This window comes from Netta rufina, assembly GCF_964035555.1.
Source record: "Netta rufina genome assembly, chromosome: 1".
Lineage (NCBI taxonomy): Eukaryota > Metazoa > Chordata > Aves > Anseriformes > Anatidae > Netta > Netta rufina.
Genome location: NC_140123.1, coordinates 141,384,041 through 141,403,515, shown reverse-complemented (window position 1 = coordinate 141,403,515; position 19,475 = coordinate 141,384,041). Strand labels below are relative to the sequence as shown.

Here is a 19,475-nt window from a genome sequence, read left to right as displayed (position 1 = left end):
CAAATGCAAAAATTAAGTTCTGAGCATCTGGCAGAATCCACCCCAGTCACCATCCCCATGGGACTGGCCAATGTTTATGGGTGAGTCTCATTTCCATTACTTTGCTCATGAGTAATTTTCTTTTGCTAGTACACCCAGCCACAGCATACTTCTGTTTCTTCTCTTTACCTTAATTCATTTCATTTCATCCAAAGCTCTCAGAACATTTCATAAATACAACACAAACTGCAAGACTAATAACCCTTCTACCAGGCAGTAAAGACAATGAAAATATTACCTCTGTTTTATGAAAAGAGAAGCTGATGTTCAGAGAGAGAACAACTGTACAGGAAGAAATCTCTTGTCAATAAACTCTGCATCTAAGATGACTTGGGACAATTTTAATGCTTGACGCATACCTTCCCAGGACATATTTAATTTTCAGCTAAATCAAGGCACTTGCACAAGTCTATTAATCAGTAGAACTGCTTAAAAAATGGCTACGCTATCTAGCTGTTCAATCATTTTGGAAACACCTGGAGTAGCTTAGGAAGTCAGTGCCAGGGCCTGCACCCTGACAGCACTGACAGACCTTCCATGCCCTGAGCAGCCTCAGCAGGGACTGCCCCTGCCCCTTGCTCCCTGTGGCCAGGGATGGGGGCTCCATGTAAGCTCCATCCTGGGCACCTGGGTCTGGCCTGAGCTCTGCTGGAGCTGTAGGAGCCTGCGGTGCTGTCACTGCCCCCGGGCAGACCTTGGACCTGTGTTGCAGTCCTATCTCCAGCTGCTCCCCACTGGACTCCTGGCACGGACCCTGATCCTAATCCCTCTGATGCTGGTGCTGCTATCAGTGCCTGATGCTGTCAGCCCTCCAGATCCCGCGGGTGTGACTGCACCCTGGTCAGAGGGCACTGCCCCTGCCTGCCCCAGGCTCGCGACGTGTCCTCCTCCACGGAGCAGCCCCTGCTGCTCCCTGAAGCCTTTGTCCCCACAGCCGGGCCACTCTCACCCTGGAAATGCTGGGAAAGATCTTGCAAGCACTGCAGAGCCATGAGCCACCTTGGTCCAAGCCCTTCTTGGTGGTAGTTTAACAGCAGCCGCTGTCTCTGCAGCGCGTGGCTGACACGCACTAACACGAGCTGCTGTGTTCCTGCTTCCCAGAGACGAGCCAGCATTGATCCGGGGTGAGAGTTAATTGTGCTGGGAATAGCACACCAAATTCCCCCAGCTACGTCTGCCAAAGGGTGACTGCAGTCGGAGACAGGAAAGTTATAGCTTGAAGTTCACTTTGACTAAACCCAAAATATTTGAAATGCAACTGTCCTGCTCTATGGTAGAGTTCCAAAATATGGTAATTACAGTTTATTAGCTTTTCCATAACCTTTCAAGCAAGTTCTTTCAGGTTGCCTACACTGAGTCACTTTTTGGAAATAAACACTTCGGATCTAACCCTAAATGAGAAATTATTTCAGATTTGGTAATACAGACTGAGTTTTCAACTTCCTCCACAAACAGGCATCTGGAATGAAAATGAAGCTAGAAAACTGTGGCCTGCCCTTTCAGGCTGCTCAGGCTGCTTTTAAAGCTGAAAACCTCCAGGACAGACAGCCCTTGGATTCCTTGTGGGCTGCCCTTCCCCCAGTGCCGAGAAGTAAACAAGTGTGTTTAAGTCCACATAAACTAATTAGGCACCTGATCCTACATTTGTCTGCACCCAGTATTGCTGTGAGGCTGCTGAGAAAGGTGAGAAGGACCAGCAAGTAAGAAGGGGACAGAGGGAAAGAGAACATCAATTCGCAGGAGAAACGGGGGTAATATGCTGCTCCAGGCACTAATTTTATACAAAGCAGAATCATACCCCTCAATCCAGTAACGCCCTAAAATAGCATGCAGATCTTCCAAAGGAAGGGGAAAATCCCACCCCAAAAACAGAGAGATGCTGCTGTTTCATTACCAATGTAACAAAAGCTTGGAGACAAAATAATAAAATAAAGAGTGGCTTCTTAATTACTCTCCAAAACAAGCAGGGAAGTCCTGCCCACCGCGGACCTGGCGCCCAAGGGGTGCCCAGCGGTACAGTATATGTGCCCTGGAACAGCAGACGCAGAGGTTGCATCAGTGCACGGTCCCTCCCCAGCCGATCCTCTCCCAGCGATGGATGCTGTTACCAGGCAACTCGAAAGCGCTGCCAGCTTTCCTAAAACAACCTCCAGCTGCAGCTTCTATGGGCATCACAAGACCCAGCCACATAAGAGCCAGGACCAGCGGTCTGAGACGCGAACGGGTTTGTTAATGTCTGTGACGTCTGCTGCAGTTTGCAACTCACGCAGAGCATGCAGGATTGGTTCGTAGGGATAACTGACAGGAGGGCATAGAAAGCTTGCATTAAAAATGGGGCACAGATGTCTTAAAAACACTGAAAAAGACAAGTACTGAGGAGTTATGAAGCTAGGTTAAAACAATGTGACTTGAGAAAATACTTTTCTTATTTGCCATATGGTGTCAGCACCTTCAGGATTTTTTCTCCCAACCATGAGAGCACACTGTTCACTTTTGGAAAAGAGGAAAGAGAGAGATTAACTGATACCAACTGATTTCAGCAGGTGGGGCTCTAAGAAGAGATATTAACCATTAGAAGGGCATGCAACTCTGAATCTGTGAGCGAAGAGATGCAGTGCCAGGCAGACAGGATTTAATTGACCCACACTGATGACAGCCTTCAGTATGTTCTCACAGATAATAACTGGTTGCAGAAAAGAAGAAGCCTTAGGCTTTTAACCGAACTGGTCACCTTAAAGCTATGAAATGCCCCACCCAGCACTAATTATTACTATTATAACAGTAACAATGAAATAAAAAGTAACAGCTGGTATGAGCTGGCTGCTGCCTTGCCAAGTCTGGCATTCTGCTCCGCATGGAACAAAGAAAGAGGCACAATCAATTCAAAATCGCCCTTTGTTTCGGGAAGCTTTTGCCATTATTTAAGAAAAACTCAAGTTACTACAAGTTGTGGAAACAGCTCTGCATTTCCAGTCTTCTGGTTTCCAGTGTTTGCACCTTACACAGTGGTTGTGGTTCAGTGGTGAAGGTTACAGCAGGGATTTGCTCACCCTTCAATGCCATGTGACAACTCCGGCAGGATTGTAGCTATGATTACCCCTGCGGTTTTCTTTCCTGTCTTCTACCATCCTTGCCTGTTGGTTATCTGGGTTTTCATGCAGCCAAAATAAGAGGCGAGTGCTTTAAAAAACAGTAACTAGGAACACCAGCAGGGGGGTTCAACATCAGGTGAGTCACCACTCAGTACTTCTATGTTTAAAACAACAAAATACATTTGCTTCTGTCCCACGCTAAGTAAAATAGAAAGCAGAAGGTCATGCTTGGCCATCTGTTCAACGCACAGGTGGAAAGTGCTCACCTTCACACCACCGGGGGCTCTAATGAAGGCCTGCCGGGAGCTAGAGGGGGCCTGAGTTTTGGCTAACTGAAGGGAACTGCAACCAGATATTTTCATATTTAATAGGGGTGCACCGCTTGTGGACATTACAGGTGAATTACAGGTTCCAGCATGTAATGGCCTAGCCAGACCCAAACAAAAGCACGTGGTGGTGCAGACGGAGTGCTGCACACTGGAGCCTGCACTCTCTGTGGCCCTCATTGCCTTATACATGGCTACCAAGTCCTGCAAAACTCCACAGCTTTCCTAGAGACCATGCTCCCTTCAGCCATGCTTATAATGCCTTTATTAACGTGCTTTGCTGCTCTGTGCTTTTGTCTGGACGTAAAGGTGTTTCTTTCGCTTCAGCTCAAATTGTAGGGCCTCACAGTTTCTAGCTCCAAGCCTCCCTAATGCTGCTAATCTCGCATTAACAGCCTACTGACACAGAAGAGACGGCACAAAAGACTGATTGCCAGCTCCCTGGCCCTGTGACCGTGTGCTGGTCAGATCTGGATTAATACTTGAGGCGATTTGCCTCAGGAGGCCTTCCACAGGTGCCTGTAACTCTAAACTCTCCTTGAACTGCTTCGCAGGAGCAGGAGGAGGGGAACCTGTGAATTCACAGCTGATGAAGACACAAACAAGGCCCCTCTGCAACTTGCTTCATTCCTTTTCCAGTATAAAATCAGGACAACCACGACCAAAAATCCTAGATTTCAGGCCAGAGCAAAGAGCCAGGCCTCAACACTCACAACACAAAATCCACTGTGATGCTCCTTCTTAAGCAAGTTTGCTTGAATTCAGCTTTTCTGGTTACAATAAATGGTTATCCAGGAAGCAGGAGCACAGTCAAGTACGTTGACTTCCTCCAATATATTTGTAGGGGAATAGCCCTGCTGTGTAGGATAATTCAGATACAAGAGTGACTCTTGCAGCTTTGAAAACAGTCTGTGCCCTTCTCATTTCGGGAAGGCTGGAAAAACAGCGTCATTCTGATTTGGTGATGAGCGTCCACACGTGACAGCTCAGTTTACCAGCCCAAACCGCCTCACGCTTCACTCCCTGTCCTGGCCGAACCTCCTACACTTGCAGCACTGCACCATGGCCCTACACAGCAGGAGGAGGCTGTGGAGCCGGCCAAGCAGCTGCACTTGATGGCAGCGAGAAATAAGGCCCACGAACGGCACCTGGACTGCAAGGAGAGTGCCAGGGAAACGAAGGGAGGCTGCTGGGACTTTGCTCCTCTGAGGCTGGAGGTCGAGCATCCCTCTCCTCCCCTGGGACGATTCCGTCACAGAAGGATTTTGTTTGGCTCATCAACAAATTGCCAGTAAATGGGTAGCTGTTCGTGGCCTGAAGTTACGCAATTCCGTGTGTTACCATCTTCTGCAGGCCAGGGAATGGTATGAGTTTGGCCTTCAAGGCACCACACTGTCCCCTCTAGGAAGAGGGGTGAAGTACAAAAACATTCTGCCATGCTTTACAGAGACATTAATTTCACCCGTAATTATCACTATTAGAAGGCTACTTGTTCCACCAGAGCTTCTTAACGAACCGCACTGCAACTGCTGCTTAGCGCAGCTCCTACCTCTCCCCTGCCCTTCTCCGCCTCTAACTTACGGCAGTGTTATTGCAGCTCATGTATCTTTCCATAGTTCCTTATTAATAAAGAGCATCTGCAAGGAAACAGGATCTGACTCACCCTGCAGCACAGCAGCTCCTGCTGCTTACTTGCCCACCTGAAACAACAATCCCACTTCCAAGTCCCTTCCACTGCCACAGTTCTCGTATCGCCTGTGCACCGCAGTGCTGTCCTTCTACGGAACAGAATATTCTTGGCTGCTCTCCCCAAGAGACATTCTCAAATAAAACCTTTGCATGTTGCAGACTCACCTCATTTTCATGCTGTCTCGCTCCTTTTCAGTGTCTCAGTGAGGAGTATTTGGTGAGTGTGAGGCTTTTTCAAAATTGATTCCTTATCCATATTTGGGAATTTGTGCTGGGCACTAGCTGGTACAAGCCAGAGTCTTCCCACAGTGCACTTTGGGACTTGTAGTTCCCAAAAAGGAATGTTGTTTTCCAAATTGCAAGAGCCAGGCAACAGTAACAGAAGTCCGAAAGGCTTTATCCCCGCCTTTGCTTAGCTGCTCGGCCCTGCCTTCTGCAATGTTTCTCTGCTGTGGCTTAAATGGGCTTAATTTGTCCGGGGCCTCTTCCACAGCTCATGGCACAGCACACACGCATGCACCACCTTGCGAAAGCTGCTGCTGCTGCAGAGTGCTTGTACCGTCACCGTGAGGTGCCAGCACTCAGTCCTGCCACCTGTAAGCAGCCACTTACAGAGTTAGCACCAATTTTTATGGATTTTCCCCACACTTTGTTCCCCATATCCAGCACTGTAACGGCATGGAAACTTCCTTTAAAAACCGTGCTTCACTCTTCTACATGTTCTGCATTAGTAACTTTAATTTATTTAATTAAATAGCTATAGTAGGAGATCTGCATTTCAAAACAGTATAATAAATCCTGCCTCTTCTGTACAGATTCATTTCTGAAGAGAGTTTCCACAGAGCGCAATAATTATTTTGCAACCAAGACACCCTATTGTTTTAAAATACCAGTTAAAGAAGAATGTGAAACATTTTTATATTGTTGCCTGTAGGGTACTGATGGAGATACTGTTATGATTACCCAACTCCATTTAATAGTTTAATTTGCTTAAAGCAGTGGCTGCTGGGTGAGTGAAGAAAGGATCCCAGAGGAGCATCCCCATCCCTGGGGGTGTTCAAGGAAAGGCTGGACCTGGTGCTCAGAGACGTGGTAGGGTGATGGTTGGACCAGATGATTTTGAAGGTCTTTCCCAACCTTAATGATTTTATAACCCGAGGAGAGGAAAGCCTGTCCAACACAGGATCCCGCTGGCAAAGCCAAGCTTCAGAGGGAGCACACAGGGAGCGCACAGGGAGCGCTCCCCCACTACCAGGCACTCCAAGGCCCTTCTCCCACGGGCTGTTTATGGCGAGGAAAACCCCAGGACAACAACTTTATCGCCTTGCTCCAAAGCAGCACCTGAAAGCTTTGCATTTGGCAGGCGGCAATGCTTGTGCTGCGGGTGACACCTGGCGGCCGCCGAGCGGACAAGGCGGTGACCTTCGCGGGGCGCGGACCCCTGCTGCTTTTGGCACCGAGGTGGTTTAGTTGTTCTTTGGGTTTAGTCGTTCTCTCTTTGGCAGCCAGGCGAGTGAGAAGGGCTTCCCCTTCGCTTGAGTTAACCCCCTGAACGCTTAGCACCGGGGCAAAGCCAGAGACGTGCCCTGACCCTAAATAAAGATGTCCCGTGTGGGTACAGGCTTGTGGCACGGCGGTCCTCCCTTGGGGCAGCACCTATCCCCAGGGTGCTGCTGAACGAGCGGCCCGAATAAACACCCCTTGGGTGCTCTCTAGCCAGAATTTTGTCAGACACCGCCCCTCGGCAGGGCGCGACCCGAGGCTGGCAGGGACTACATCTCCCGGCGGGCGCCACAGAAGATGGCCGCCGGGGCCGCCCTGGCGCCGCCGGGGGGCGGTGGCAGCCGCCTTCTGCCGGCCTCCCAGCGGGAGCGGGCGGCCCCTGGGTGCCGGGGCCGCTCTCGGTGCCCGTCCCACCCGAGAGGGGCTCGGGAGGGCGGCGGCGGCGGCGCTGCTGGAGGCGGATCGGGGTGCGGGCGGGCGGCGAGGCTGTGTCGTGGCGGCAGCGGCAGCCCGCCCGCCGCCGCCATGAGCGGGGCGCCGGCCGCCGGCTGGTCCCCGCTGCTGGCCCAGGCCGCCTCGCTGCTGGAGGAGGCGGGCGACCTGCTGGTGCTGCACCGCGACTTCGCCGCCGCCCTGGAGCGCTGTGAGGCGGGCTGCAGCATCCTGGGGCCCGGCAGCGGCACCGGCAGCGGCCCCGAGAGGTGCGAGGGGGGCGGCTCCGGGGCGCGGGCGTGACTGCGGGCCGGGCGGCCCGGGGCTGCTCGTGGGGGTGGTCCGCGCTTTTAGGGGCTTTCTGCGTTTAATAAACGCAGTCTTTTGTATAAAAGGCTGTGCGTGTCTGTCATCCCTCAGCTGTACGTAGAAACCTTCCCTGCTTGCTCCTAGAGGTGCAGGCTGCGCATCTTGGGGTTATCAAACTCGCCTGTATTGAGAGGGAGAAGAGGTAGAGGGGAGGGAAGGGAGAGGCAAGCTGCTGGTACAGCACCACAAAGAGCTAGCCGAAGTAGCTCGTAAGAATGGATGCAGTGGGAAATTCGGTTATAAGAAGCGCTTACGTCTCTGTCTTCGTTACCAGTCCTGCGGAGGTGAAGTGCTCCCTGTGTGTCGTGGGCATCCAGGCTCTGGCTGAGATGAACCGCTGGAGAGAAGTGCTGTCGTGGCTCTTGCGGTATTACCAGTTCCCTGGGCACCTGCCTCCAAAGATCCTGGAGCTGTGGTGAGTGTGGGTCTGTGGCTGCCGCGTGCACAGGGCCTGCGTTAGTTAAGAGCCGGCCAGACCTGAATATTGTGTGATGTTTTCACCTTGCAGGTTGCAAGGATGAAAGTGGAACGTGGGACCTGTTCTCACAAAGAAGAATAATAAAATTAAAAACCTGAGTTTGTTTCTTTTGCAGAATGTTTTTATTTTTCTTCCCCCGTCTGGGTTCATAATCAGTAGTGAACATGCTCTTGCTGCCTTTGGGAATACCTGGGCCAGTGTGATTCTGAGAGCGCACTGCTCCCCTGGGAGATGTCTCTGTACCTCAAGCGTAAACCTTGCTGCCTGCCCTAACCATAGGTACTTCTGGGTAGTAATTGCTAGCGATCCCAACTTTCACAAGATTACTGTTTTCTATTATTTCTTTCTTGTGTTGCAGTATCCTGTTGTATAGCAAAGTGGGAGAGCCCCAGGTGATGCTGGAGGTTGGCACTACCTGGCTGAGAAACCTAAGCAATAAGACACTTCCTGAGTACAGTTCGTTGATGGAGCTTTATCTGCTGCATGTGTTGCTTCCACTTGGCCAATTTAAGGCGGCAGAAGAGCTTGTAGACAGCTGTGATGTTTTAAACACCGAGCAGAAGCTGGCATTTCTCAAGACCGTTTGTGATAGCCAATGTCAGTGGACTCAACAGGAAGAGATGCACTCAACTGATGAAGAGGAGCAAGACAAAGCAACAGAGACTGTTTTGGGTAGGCTTTCCCTCTTGTTTGTACTCTTTTTTTTTTTTTTAATAAATTATCTATTTAAAGTTTTAGAGATACACATATCTTAAAGATTACCAGAATAGTTCAATCTGGACTATGATTGGTCACCAACATCTGTGTGTTCTGTGTTAGTACCTATCAACTGTCTGCCCTCTTCCTTATAATCTGTAATAGTCCATCCCAGAAAATCTGTTTGTGCCCTAGAGCTGTTGGTGAGATGACTTTCACAAGCACTCAGGACTGTGCAGTGTGTACAGACAGCAAACTCTCACTGGCACATTAAGAGAAGCGAGTTCCAAGAGTAAAAACTTTTGCAGGCCCTGTGATCATTGAAACCATCTCATTTGCCGCTGTTTGAAACCAGAGTCAGAGCAGTGGCTTTGGAAAGAAGCAGTGTAATCTCTTACCAACCTTTCCATTGCTTTTTCTTCCTTAAGTGTGGTTATGTAGCGGTGGTGTCCTTTTACCAGTGAGATGGCAACCAAAGCCATTTATGGAACACATCCTTAAGTGAGTGAGTGGCTTCTGTTCAAATACAATTGTGCAATGACTCTTCACATCTGGCTCTAACTGATTTGCTGTACTACCTACACAATCCTGCTCATCCCTTGCTAAAAAATGGTAGTGAGAATTAAGTACGTATTAATAATGATGTCGGACCATACCAGCCACAAGGAAGTCCTGCTGGGTGTCAATGAAGGAAGTGGAAGACAATTATTTGTTTGCTGACAATTCAAAAACATATTTAGCCTCGAGCAGTACTCAGAGATGAGAATAATTTTCCAGGTTCTAAAATGCTTAGTAATAAATTTATTATATATAAAAAAATACAAACAGAAAAAAAGCTGTACCAAGGAAAATAAATCTAACTAGCCATCCTATAAAGGCACTTTGTTGGCTCTTTGTATTTTCTACTACTTCTGCAGTAGAAGTCGAGTCCATGGAGAAGAATCCACATCTGGCATTTCAAGCTCTGCTTCTCCAGCACTGTAAATCACTTTATCTCCTAGGAGAGAAGCTGCAACTACTGTGGTATAAGATGATGGCTTAAAAAATGAATGGATAATTATATCATAAATTTGTACTGTTTCTCTGTTCCCTTTTTAAAACCACCAAAATCATAATAGTAATAATAAGAATAATATTAAAAAAAAAAAAAAAAAACCACTAAAACCACAAAAACCTCTCAGGCCAACTAAAATATGAATAGTCTTACCTTATTTATAATAATTTCCTAGTATCTGTATGATTTATTTTTTTTAACTTTACCCTAACAGCTTCTCTATTCTCATTTTCTAGGTGCTCTGTCCCAAAAGCTCTTAACCATGTTGACGTTGCTACGAAGAACACTGAGGTCCATGTCAAGCCACTTTTATTTATTTCCTTACAAAAAGATGCTCTTGGCTACTTTTCTGCTGTACCTTGTGGTAGTGAGATTAGATCCGGGTACGGTATTAAGATTTCCTTTTTTTTTTTTTAATCCTTTAATGGCTACAGAAGACAATTGCTTATTTAAATAGATTTGGTCTGTATGAATGTTTCACCTTTGGGAGACACAAAAACTGGCTAGGAACGTACTGTTTGGGCATGTTTCAGATGTTTCCCGTTGCAATCCACGTAGAAGGATGCAGCTGTACAGGAGTCCGTTTCCTGTTAACCGTTATTCCACCCTCAGTTCTTTCCAACAGACGAGGCACTGGCTAAGGGAGGAGGGCTGGGCTGTCCTACACTCAGCCTCTGCCACCTTGAGGTGCTACGAGGTGAATGGCTCTTGGAAGAGTGATTGCCTCCGAGGGCTGTCCTGTCAGGAAGGCGGAGACTTGCTCGTGCTTTTGAGCTCCTCATGCTGGAGCCTTGCGAGTGGTGGCTGGAGCTGTCACTGACAAACGGGCAGGTCCCATGACATGAATGTGGCTGCTGGGGTGTGGAGGGGGTGGGTGTTTTCTTTGGCTGGAGACACCCTTTCTGCTGGGTGGTGGGCACTCCGTGGCTATTCTGCCCACTGGAAAATACTGCAGAAACCTTGCTGGGGATGGGAGTCGTGCCTGGGGTGAAGTCCAAAGTACTGAACTAAGCAGAAGGAATTAAGATGTATAGGTTTCCATTAACTCTAGTTGGATTAGTTCTTTTTCAGTATGTTTAGTATTTCTTAGCCTTTCATTATAAAAGGTAAAACTGTCTTGCTTTGTGTTTTGTTCCGCAGCTTCTCCCACATCATTGCCATTCCTTTGCAAACTGGTCCAGCTCTTCCGACAGGCTTGGGCAGCTGTATTGTCTCCAATTCATAGGCCTCCAATTCAAGATTAAGTGTATTCCACCACAGAACGTGTTCTTCTCTGCTGCTGCAGAAGTGTCAGCTTGTCTTGAGGACTTCGTGAGGCTCTTCAAGTACTGTTGAGATCTGTGCCCTAACGGAGATGACCACCTGTAAACTCCTGCTTAGCAGTACCTTCCTTTCTTCAGCCAGGGAACAGTGGTATATGAATTCTGAAACCATGCCAAGTATCCCTGACATTTCTTGTCTATTAAGCTCCGGTCTGTCCAGCTCTAGGGTAAAGCCATGCCTTCCATAATCTACAACTGATGAAGGGGCTCATTTGGATGTAGCTCTTGAGTGCGAGTTGTATGGACACTTAGGAAGCAGGATGCCTGAGATGTTCTGGAAGAAGGTTCCATCCTTGCAATACCGGGCAGTTCACTTAACAACTGAAATCACGTCCCTGGAAGCATGACTGTGAAAGGCAGAGGAGTACCAGTAATTAGGGAAACACTCTGTTTTGCCTGGAGACATCTAAAATGCCCAGTTCATCCAGCACGGGATGTAGGACAAGCCTGTGGAAGAAAAACACTGCAGAAAACAAAGCCTGTTGCAGTTTGAACACCGTGGTTTCTCTTGTGACTGATACCTCCTCTTACAGGCGCCCTTGATTTTAGTCATTTCTAAGCCAGAAAACCTAGGTGGTGTGCCACAGATCCTGTTGTGCTGCACCTGCTGTTCTTAAATGCAAATGACAGTGCTTTGTGCTTGCCTGATGTGCAGTAATCCTTAGGAGCACGTGGCGGTGGTAAGGAAATAGGTTTATTTTTTTAAACTGTATTCCATATTATTGTCTAGTTGAACAACAACAACTGAAGTTGTTGCATTGTTTTACTCTTTCCATACCTCTGGCTTTGTTTATGTAGATGTCAGAGAGTCTCTGTGTGTCCAGAACCCATCTTCCCACCCATACGTCTAAAGTCCTGATTTACATGGTAACCATTTAGCAATGTCCTATCATTCGCAACAAAACTTATTAAGAAGTGGAAAGAGATTTCTCTGAGATCCTCAAGCCTTCCCAAAACTGTAGCAAGAAAATTACTGTATTTGCAGGTGGTTTGTTAGCAGACTGACCCCATTTTTGACCACCTGGAGCAGAGACTGGAGACTGGCAGTAAAACGATTGATTTCTTTTCCACCCGCCTATCATAGATTGACAATGAGTAATGCCAAAGGAGAGAGTGCAGATTATTTAAATAGTGCTTCTGCTGAAGCAGTGTGTGAAGTGTGCTGGAAAGAACAACTTAGAGGCACGGAGCCATTGTGGCAAACTTAGGCAGCCTTCCTAGCATCTGTGCCAAGAGGATTCAGGCTCGCCGACATGAGTCAAAATGGTAAAATGGGGAACAAAGCCACTGTTCTGGCAGGCAAATCCTATCCAACACACCAAACTTGGGAAAAGTAGCCTATATGCATGCCACTGCAGTGTATTACAACAGTAGCCCCCTTCAAGCGGATTGTTTGTCTCTAGCAATAGCTATACACCGAGGTGGCAGCTCAGCTATTTCTGTTTTATTTACAAGGAGGGCAGCCTGCCGGTGTCATCGTGCTGTGTGTGCTCTGCTAAAATAATGTTGTCTAGTTCTTCTTGAGTTATCCCAATAGAGATAAGTGAGATAAAGCGGGGTAGGTCACCCACGAATGCAGAAAACAGTAATCACCTTGCCTAGTTAGATGAACAAAACCACAAAAAAATCCCGTCCCTTCAACGTTTTTGTTTCTTTACATCAGGATAAGCAGCACATAACTCTTTAATATGGTTTATGTAATTATTTCTCTATTTCTTATATACTTAATATAATTATTTCTTACATACTCTGTACATAGGGAAGAGCTGTTCTTGATACTGCTAAGTGTTTTTGTAATCCAGCTGTCAGTGTGGTTACAGCTCCTTGCAACCAACGCTTGACGGGAAAACCAGGTAGAATCAAACACAGAGGGTCTGGCTGGAGTTGAGTTCTTCCAAGAAGGGACTCGGTTGTATCTACTGACCACTTTGTAAGGCCTTGCTCTACATACTTTAAGCTAATAAAATAGTAAGCTTCCCTCCGAAGTCAGGCCAAATTGTTAACAACACTTGACTGTTTACCTAAAAAACATTTGTTTGCTTTAGATTTCAATTAATGCTTTCAGTTAAATGGCAGAGGTGCCCGTTTTGGGGGCTTGGGATCAGTGGTCTGCACAGACCATACATTACTTTTTAAAATTCTGATAAATATCTCAGCCACTCATTAACCAGAACTTTAACCTTCAACTTGATTTTAATTGTAGGTTAGCAACCTCCACTTCTCTTGAGTACTGCTGATTTTGCATTTGTATTGTATTTGGTTCCTCATGAGAGGGAAGAAGGCAGAAATGAGCAATCTGGTTTTTTGTTTTGTTTTGTTTTGGTTTTGGTTTTGCAATTAATAGTAAGCCTGCAACATTTAATTTTCACAATAAAATGACTAATTATTTACCTCATTGTAGAGTTGCTTATTTGTGCTGTGATTATGTGTATCAAAGCTTTTGTATTAAATGTGTTGACACTATAGATTTGTGAAATAATTTCTGGAGATGTTTCAGTATGTGTCTGCATTGCATGGGCATACATGAATTAAGCAGAGGACTTGTTAATTCAGTAGAAACAGGTCTGCATTTTCATAGGAGTTCAGCGAGTGATAATTACTTTCCGTGAAAGGTGCAGCATATATATTTTTAATACTTCAGTGTCTCTGTGTACCTTGGGGTGGCCAAGATCAGTACTGCTAAGAATAAAGTACCTGTTGCTTATATTTAGCTGCGTTTTTTCTCTGTGCTGTCATTCTAACACGGAGGGAAAAGATGTAGCTGTGCATAGTTCCACAGGAATCCTATCATTTAAGGCTCATTCAGAGAGAGTGTGTGTGCCTGCCACGTGTATGTGAACCTACTGCTCGTATCTCCGGAACAAAGAGCAAATGATGTTTTTGCTTTTTTGTTTTTGCATCCTCTTGCTGGATGCAAAGAACTTGTACCGGCACAGTGTAGCACCTGAAGGGCTGAAGAACAGTCGTCTGTGATCAGCTAAACAGGTGTCACAAAGAAAAGGAGGCCAGGAGATAATCTGATGTATTTTGTCCACAGATGATGAAATAGCCAACCAAGTGGAACTCCTTACAGCCTAACCTGTTCCCCAACTCACTTCCTTCAGGGGGAGTTGTGCAAGTGGACTGCAGCTGAACGGAGGACACAGTCGCCTTTGTCAGAAAGACACAAAAATGCCACCATTTGGAAGTGTTAATGAAGAAATTCTGAAATGATTACTCTTTAAAATGAGTTGCCAGTAGCAGATTCACCAGTTGTAAGCGTTTCAAGGAAGGAAAACAGTTATTTGTGAAGACACCCTTATCTGTTGAAATACTGGCTGCTAATATCAGCTGTAACTCTTTTATTTTTTTAGTTTACCTTTTAAACTAATGTTTTGTACGGAGAACTAACTGGGAAAACTTTCTTAACGACAGACTATAGGGCTGGGTGAAAGCAGGCTAGTGATGTAAGTGGAGCAGGTGCCATGGGAAGGTTGCCTGGGAGCGATTGTGACCTCTCCTGCCTCCACTGTGATGCTGCAGGCCCCCACCAGCGAAGAAAGAATGCACTGTCCCCCTCGCGTCAGGTTGCCTGTACAACAGTAGAAACATCAGTAACCACCGCTTCTGCATCCAATCCAGAAAAGAAACACACAGGAGAAACCATGGTAAGGAAAGGATCAGGTTATTTTATGAGATAAGGAACAGCGAGGCTGGCCTTTGTTTCCTCCCTGCTCTGGTCAAGGGCTGAGTGAAGGTGGGAAGGCTGAGGGGACGTTTTTGCTTCAGCGTTAGAGCCGTGACTAAAAGAGGGGGACCAAAGATGGATGTTCACAACCTGTGGTCTTTCTAGGCCATCATGATTCTCTACATTTTTTTGAGTAGCCTAAACCAGGGAAAATCTGTAATTCTTGTACTGCGTCCAAGGTTTTGCAATTGAGAGGTTGGGTGAACCTTATTAAAAGCCTGTCGAGCCTGGTTTCAAAAGCAGTTATTGAGAAAGAAAAAGATTACCACAACCTCTTGTGAGGTTGGTAAGCACTAGGACAGCCTCTTCCAGCATTTGTTTCTAGTCCTGTTTTTATCCTCAAGCATGCAGAGGCATGTTTGTTTTTTGTTTGTTTGTTTTGTTTTGTTTTGTTTTCCCCTTATGGAACAATGCTACAAATAGATGCAGGTGGCACAATAATGAAATTAATTGCATAATGACAAGTTACTGTGCTAAAGTATTTTTGAATTTGCATACCTTTGGTCTCCTTATTGCTTTTTACTTGGTCCTAATTGAATTAGTGCCACAGTGGTACACCTAGATTACAAAGTGATGGGTTTCTGTGACTACAGAAAACAGTTTCCCTAGATTGCATAGTCAGTTTTGAGAATCTAGTAGAAAACATTTCCAGCAAGTCAACTCTTCTTAAATTAAATTAAAATTGCCCAGGGAATGAGCTGAAACATTCAGGAGTTGAATGAATTAAGCTAGTAAGGACACTTTAATTCCAGTTACTTTAATTTCTATGAACTTATTTTGCACCTAACGCTCGTTTCATAGAAGGCTGAGTGATCAGAAGATACTTCATTCCCTTTGCTTTCTCTATATGTCGATAAGGCAGCATAGCTGCACCTTGTCCCAGACAACTGGATTTAGCTGCTATTCCTCAGCTGGAACCTACTATAGTTTATTTTGTATATTTATATACAGTTTTTCTATCTGTACAGGCTTACATGTATTTACACACAGACCATGTACATACTCTACATCATGTGTAGACACAGCTGCAAATCTCTAGTTGTCCTTAGCGTCTCTTTCTGCACACGACAAAATACTTATCTACTTATTTTAAAATAAGTATTAGAATGTTTTTTGTTAATTCCAGTCTTGTGGAAACTTTTGTAATCATTGGTTTATTTGGGGTTTCAGATAGCATCCTAACAGTCTATAAACCGATTCTCATTTTTTCTTCCCACCATTCCCCTTATTTTCCCACTACAGCGCGAGTGCATCTCTGTTCACATTGGCCAAGCTGGAGTTCAAATTGGCAACGCGTGTTGGGAACTCTTCTGTCTGGAACACAGCATTCAGCCAGATGGCACCTTCAGTGACCCACCCAGCAATGACGACTCTTTTGCCACATTTTTCAGAGAGACAAGCACCAGAAAATACGTACCCCGGGCAATTATGGTGGACTTAGAACCAACGGTAGTAGGTCAGTATAGAACCAGTCCTGGAAAAGTGAAATGAATTAACTCTCCTGTGTGGCAAAGCTCAGATCACCAAATAGCAGGACTCTACCTTATCTTTAGGGATGATCTTGACCTCCAGGTAGAATATTCAAAGTTTTAAATAGGAAATATTACTAAAATATGTTATTCTCAATTGAAATGATCATAAAATCATAGAATGGTTTGGGTTGGAAGGGACCTTAAAGATCATATAATTCCAACTCCCTGCCATGGGCAGGGACACCTTCAGCTAGATGAAAACTGATTCTGTCATGGATGCCTTAACTAATAATAAACTCAAAAGTTTACTATTGTCTAAACCCGCACTGGTTATGAGTACAATTTAAACTACTTAGGGAGGTTCCCTTCTAATCTTTGTGTGTGTGTGTGCGATTTTATTTTTCTTTTGCTAACTGTGGAAAATGCTTTCTTCGTATTTACATGAAAGACAGGAGCATGGAGAATCAGAAAGCAGGAGTATCCTAAAAGATGTTTTACTCTTGCAAATATTTTCTAATAATTTACCTGAGGGTTCTCTTCTAAGCTTGTACATTTTCTTTGTCGTTCAGATGAAGTGCGGACTGGCACCTACCGGCAGCTTTTCCACCCAGAACAGCTGATCACTGGAAAAGAAGATGCAGCAAATAACTATGCACGTGGCCACTACTCCATTGGCAAAGACAAAATTGACATGGCATTAGATCGTATCCGCAAACTGGTATGCACTGTTACGTTAGAAGCAGGACACACTTGGTGGGTGGGAGGGGATGTAACATGTCATACTTTTTTTTTTTTGATAGTGGCTCTCATTTTGTTTTTACTCCTGTCATTGGCTCAGAACAGAAAAATGTGTTTACTTGATGTCCAAGCTTAGCTTTCATGTGAGTGGAAGACTTAAATGGAAAAACTTAAATATTGCTGTACCATTGTTATTGTTAGGAAAAATATATACATGTATATGTATTGCTCTAGTGATACACTAGCCTGAGATTTACAGGGGAAAACAGATGATGTGGATTTTCTGGTAAAACTGCTAACTCTTTTGCTGTGCATCTCATGCGGGTATTGCTGTTTCTATCTGAGGGTCTAATTTAAAATATGCTCACTTATTCTTTTACTTTTCCTGTTGTTTTTTTTTTTCAGGCTGATGCCTGTTCTGGACTGCAGGGATTCTTGATCTTCCACAGCTTTGGTGGGGGCACTGGCTCTGGCTTCACCTCCTTGCTGATGGAGCGCCTCTCTGTGGATTACGGAAAGAAGTCCAAACTAGAGTTTGCCATTTACCCTGCCCCTCAGGTCTCCACCGCTGTGGTGGAACCCTACAATTCTATCCTCACCACACACACCACCCTGGAACACTCAGACTGTGCTTTCATGGTGGACAATGAGGCTATCTATGATATCTGCCACCGAAACCTAGACATTGAGCGCCCAACTTACACTAACCTCAACCGCCTCATCAGCCAGATTGTCTCCTCCATCACTGCCTCGCTGCGCTTTGATGGTGCCCTCAACGTGGATCTGACAGAGTTCCAGACAAACCTGGTTCCCTACCCACGCATCCACTTCCCCTTAGTGACCTACGCCCCCATCATCTCTTCTGACAGAGCATATCATGAGCAGCTCTCAGTGGCTGAAATCACCAGCTCCTGCTTCGAGCCCAACAACCAGATGGTGAAGTGTGACCCACGACATGGGAAGTACATGGCCTGCTGCATGCTCTATCGAGGTGATGTAGTTCCCAAAGATGTCAATGTAGCAATTGCTGCCATCAAGACCAACAGGTCCCTCCAGTTTGTTGACTGGTGTCCAACGGGCTTCAAGGTGAGAAAGGCTGCCATGAGCTTCTCTTTCATGTTTTATGAGCAAATTCATTTTAGCTGAAAACTTGTATTTAAAGTTTTAGATCTTGCATGTTTTTCACTAGTGAGAAGAATGAACCTAAGAAAGATGTGTGTATAAAATGTGCCCTTTCTCCTAATGACATCCCACTGACACAGACTTATAAGCCTTTAAGTAAATGGGAGCGTATATACTATTTTTATTTTCATTACTGGGACAATGTCAACCCTGTAAGACTCTAAACTTAAAATATTGCATTCTAAAAGAAAGATTAAGATAAGGCTTACATTCTAAAGACACTGCTGAGAGTGTCCTTGATGAGATTAAAAAAAAAAAAAAAAAGAACACAGCAAAACTGTATCAATAATACATTGTTGGTAAGTGAAACATTTCTACAGTATCTCCATGAACAGCCACTTTCACCAGTTTTGTCAAGCATATCAACACATTTTTGTGTTTTTCTTCATTGAGAGTCCTGTTCTGGTCAGTGGCTCTTTATTTTACTTGGGTGAGAGTAGGAACTGACTTGCACACAAAACATATCTTGAATGACATTAGACTTGTCAGGGATTTCACTAACATAATTTGTGTTTTTCCTTACTTTTTTTTTCTTCCACTCACCAGTGGCTCTACAATTTTCTTAACCCATTTATTGCCTCTTTTTATCCCCTTTCTTGTAACTTTTTTTGCAACTGTCTTTTTTCTACTGTTGTTTGCAGGTTGGGATCAACTATCAACCTCCCACGGCTACGCCAGGAGGAGACCTTGCCCAAGTCGAGCGAGCAGTCTGCATGCTGAGTAACACCACAGCCATTGCAGAGGCCTGGGCAAGGCTCGACCACAAGTTTGATCTGATGTATGCCAAGAGAGCCTTTGTGCACTGGTATGTAAGTGAAGGCATGGAAGAAGAAGAATTTGCAGAAGCCCGAGAGGACTTGTCTGCCCTGGAGAAGGACTACGAGGAAGTAGCAACTGATTCATTTGAGGATGAAAACGATGCAGGGCAACCTTAAAACTTAATCTGCCTTTTAATGTGCATAAGATTGTCTCTATGTCTCTTTATTTCATGTGGCTTCATTTTCACTTTTCTCACATGTACCAAGTCCATTGGCACCTTAGTAGACTGTAAACAGTGAGTTGTCCACTATGAGACCACAAGACAGCAAGCACAGGACACATAACCAGCTAAACCAGTCAGTTTGCCTTAGAACACAACAGCTGTCATATTTCTTGCTAATATATTCCTGAAAGGAAGTTTACTTGTGGAAGGAAGAGTTCCTTTGACTTCTGTACTGTCATTTATTCAACATAAAGATAGTCACGCAGCTGTAATATTATTTGAGGAACTCTGTTGCTTCAAAATTTCCCACACAACTACTACAGACACTATGTGAAGAGGAGTTACCTGAACTTCTCAGTCTTTATTTCATATTA

The 19,475-nt window shown here is 45.4% G+C and overlaps 2 protein-coding genes across 4 annotated transcripts; both read left to right on the top strand.

The window, feature by feature from the left end:
* Positions 1–7,026: 7,026 nt before the first annotated feature.
* PEX26 (peroxisomal biogenesis factor 26) lies at positions 7,027–14,175 on the top strand. 3 transcript variants are annotated; one of them, XR_014619330.1, is made up of 6 exons: positions 7,027–7,350; positions 7,725–7,865; positions 8,287–8,600; positions 9,915–10,061; positions 10,819–11,680; positions 14,038–14,175. XR_014619330.1 is itself a non-coding variant. In XM_084305944.1 (5 exons), the coding sequence occupies exons 1-5, from the start codon at positions 7,175–7,177 to the stop codon at positions 10,901–10,903; spliced, it is 771 nt and encodes a 256-aa protein (XP_084162070.1). In that variant the 5' UTR covers positions 7,027–7,174; the 3' UTR covers positions 10,904–13,675. The 3 variants fall into 3 exon arrangements, 2 of the variants coding, with proteins under 2 accessions (XP_084162070.1, XP_084162069.1); XM_084305944.1 differs by lacking the exon at positions 14,038–14,175 and having other exon boundaries at positions 9,915–9,969; positions 10,819–13,675; XM_084305943.1 differs by lacking the exon at positions 14,038–14,175 and having other exon boundaries at positions 10,819–13,675.
* Positions 14,176–14,464: 289 nt separating this feature from the next.
* On the top strand, positions 14,465–19,054 carry LOC311220064 (tubulin alpha-2 chain; the record flags this gene model as incomplete). The annotated part of the gene is made up of 5 exons (XM_084303467.1): positions 14,465–14,647; positions 15,913–16,183; positions 16,769–16,917; positions 17,343–18,023; positions 18,761–19,054. 5 exons carry the CDS (start codon positions 14,465–14,467, stop codon positions 19,052–19,054), a joined length of 1,578 nt encoding a protein of 525 aa, XP_084159593.1.
* Positions 19,055–19,475: the final 421 nt, after the last annotated feature.

What these genes read in the sequence shown, in the direction of transcription:
- PEX26 (XM_084305943.1), top strand. Translation starts at nt 7,175, where the DNA reads ATGAGCGGGGCGCCGGCCGCCGGCTGGTCCCCGCTGCTGGCCCAGGCC. An exon ending in ACCGGCAGCGGCCCCGAGAG is followed by an intron (nt 7,351 to 7,724) that starts GTGCGAGGGGGG and finishes CTTCGTTACCAG; the next exon opens with TCCTGCGGAGGTGAAGTGCT. An exon ending in AGCAACAGAGACTGTTTTGG is followed by an intron (nt 8,601 to 9,914) that starts GTAGGCTTTCCC and finishes CTCATTTTCTAG; the next exon opens with GTGCTCTGTCCCAAAAGCTC.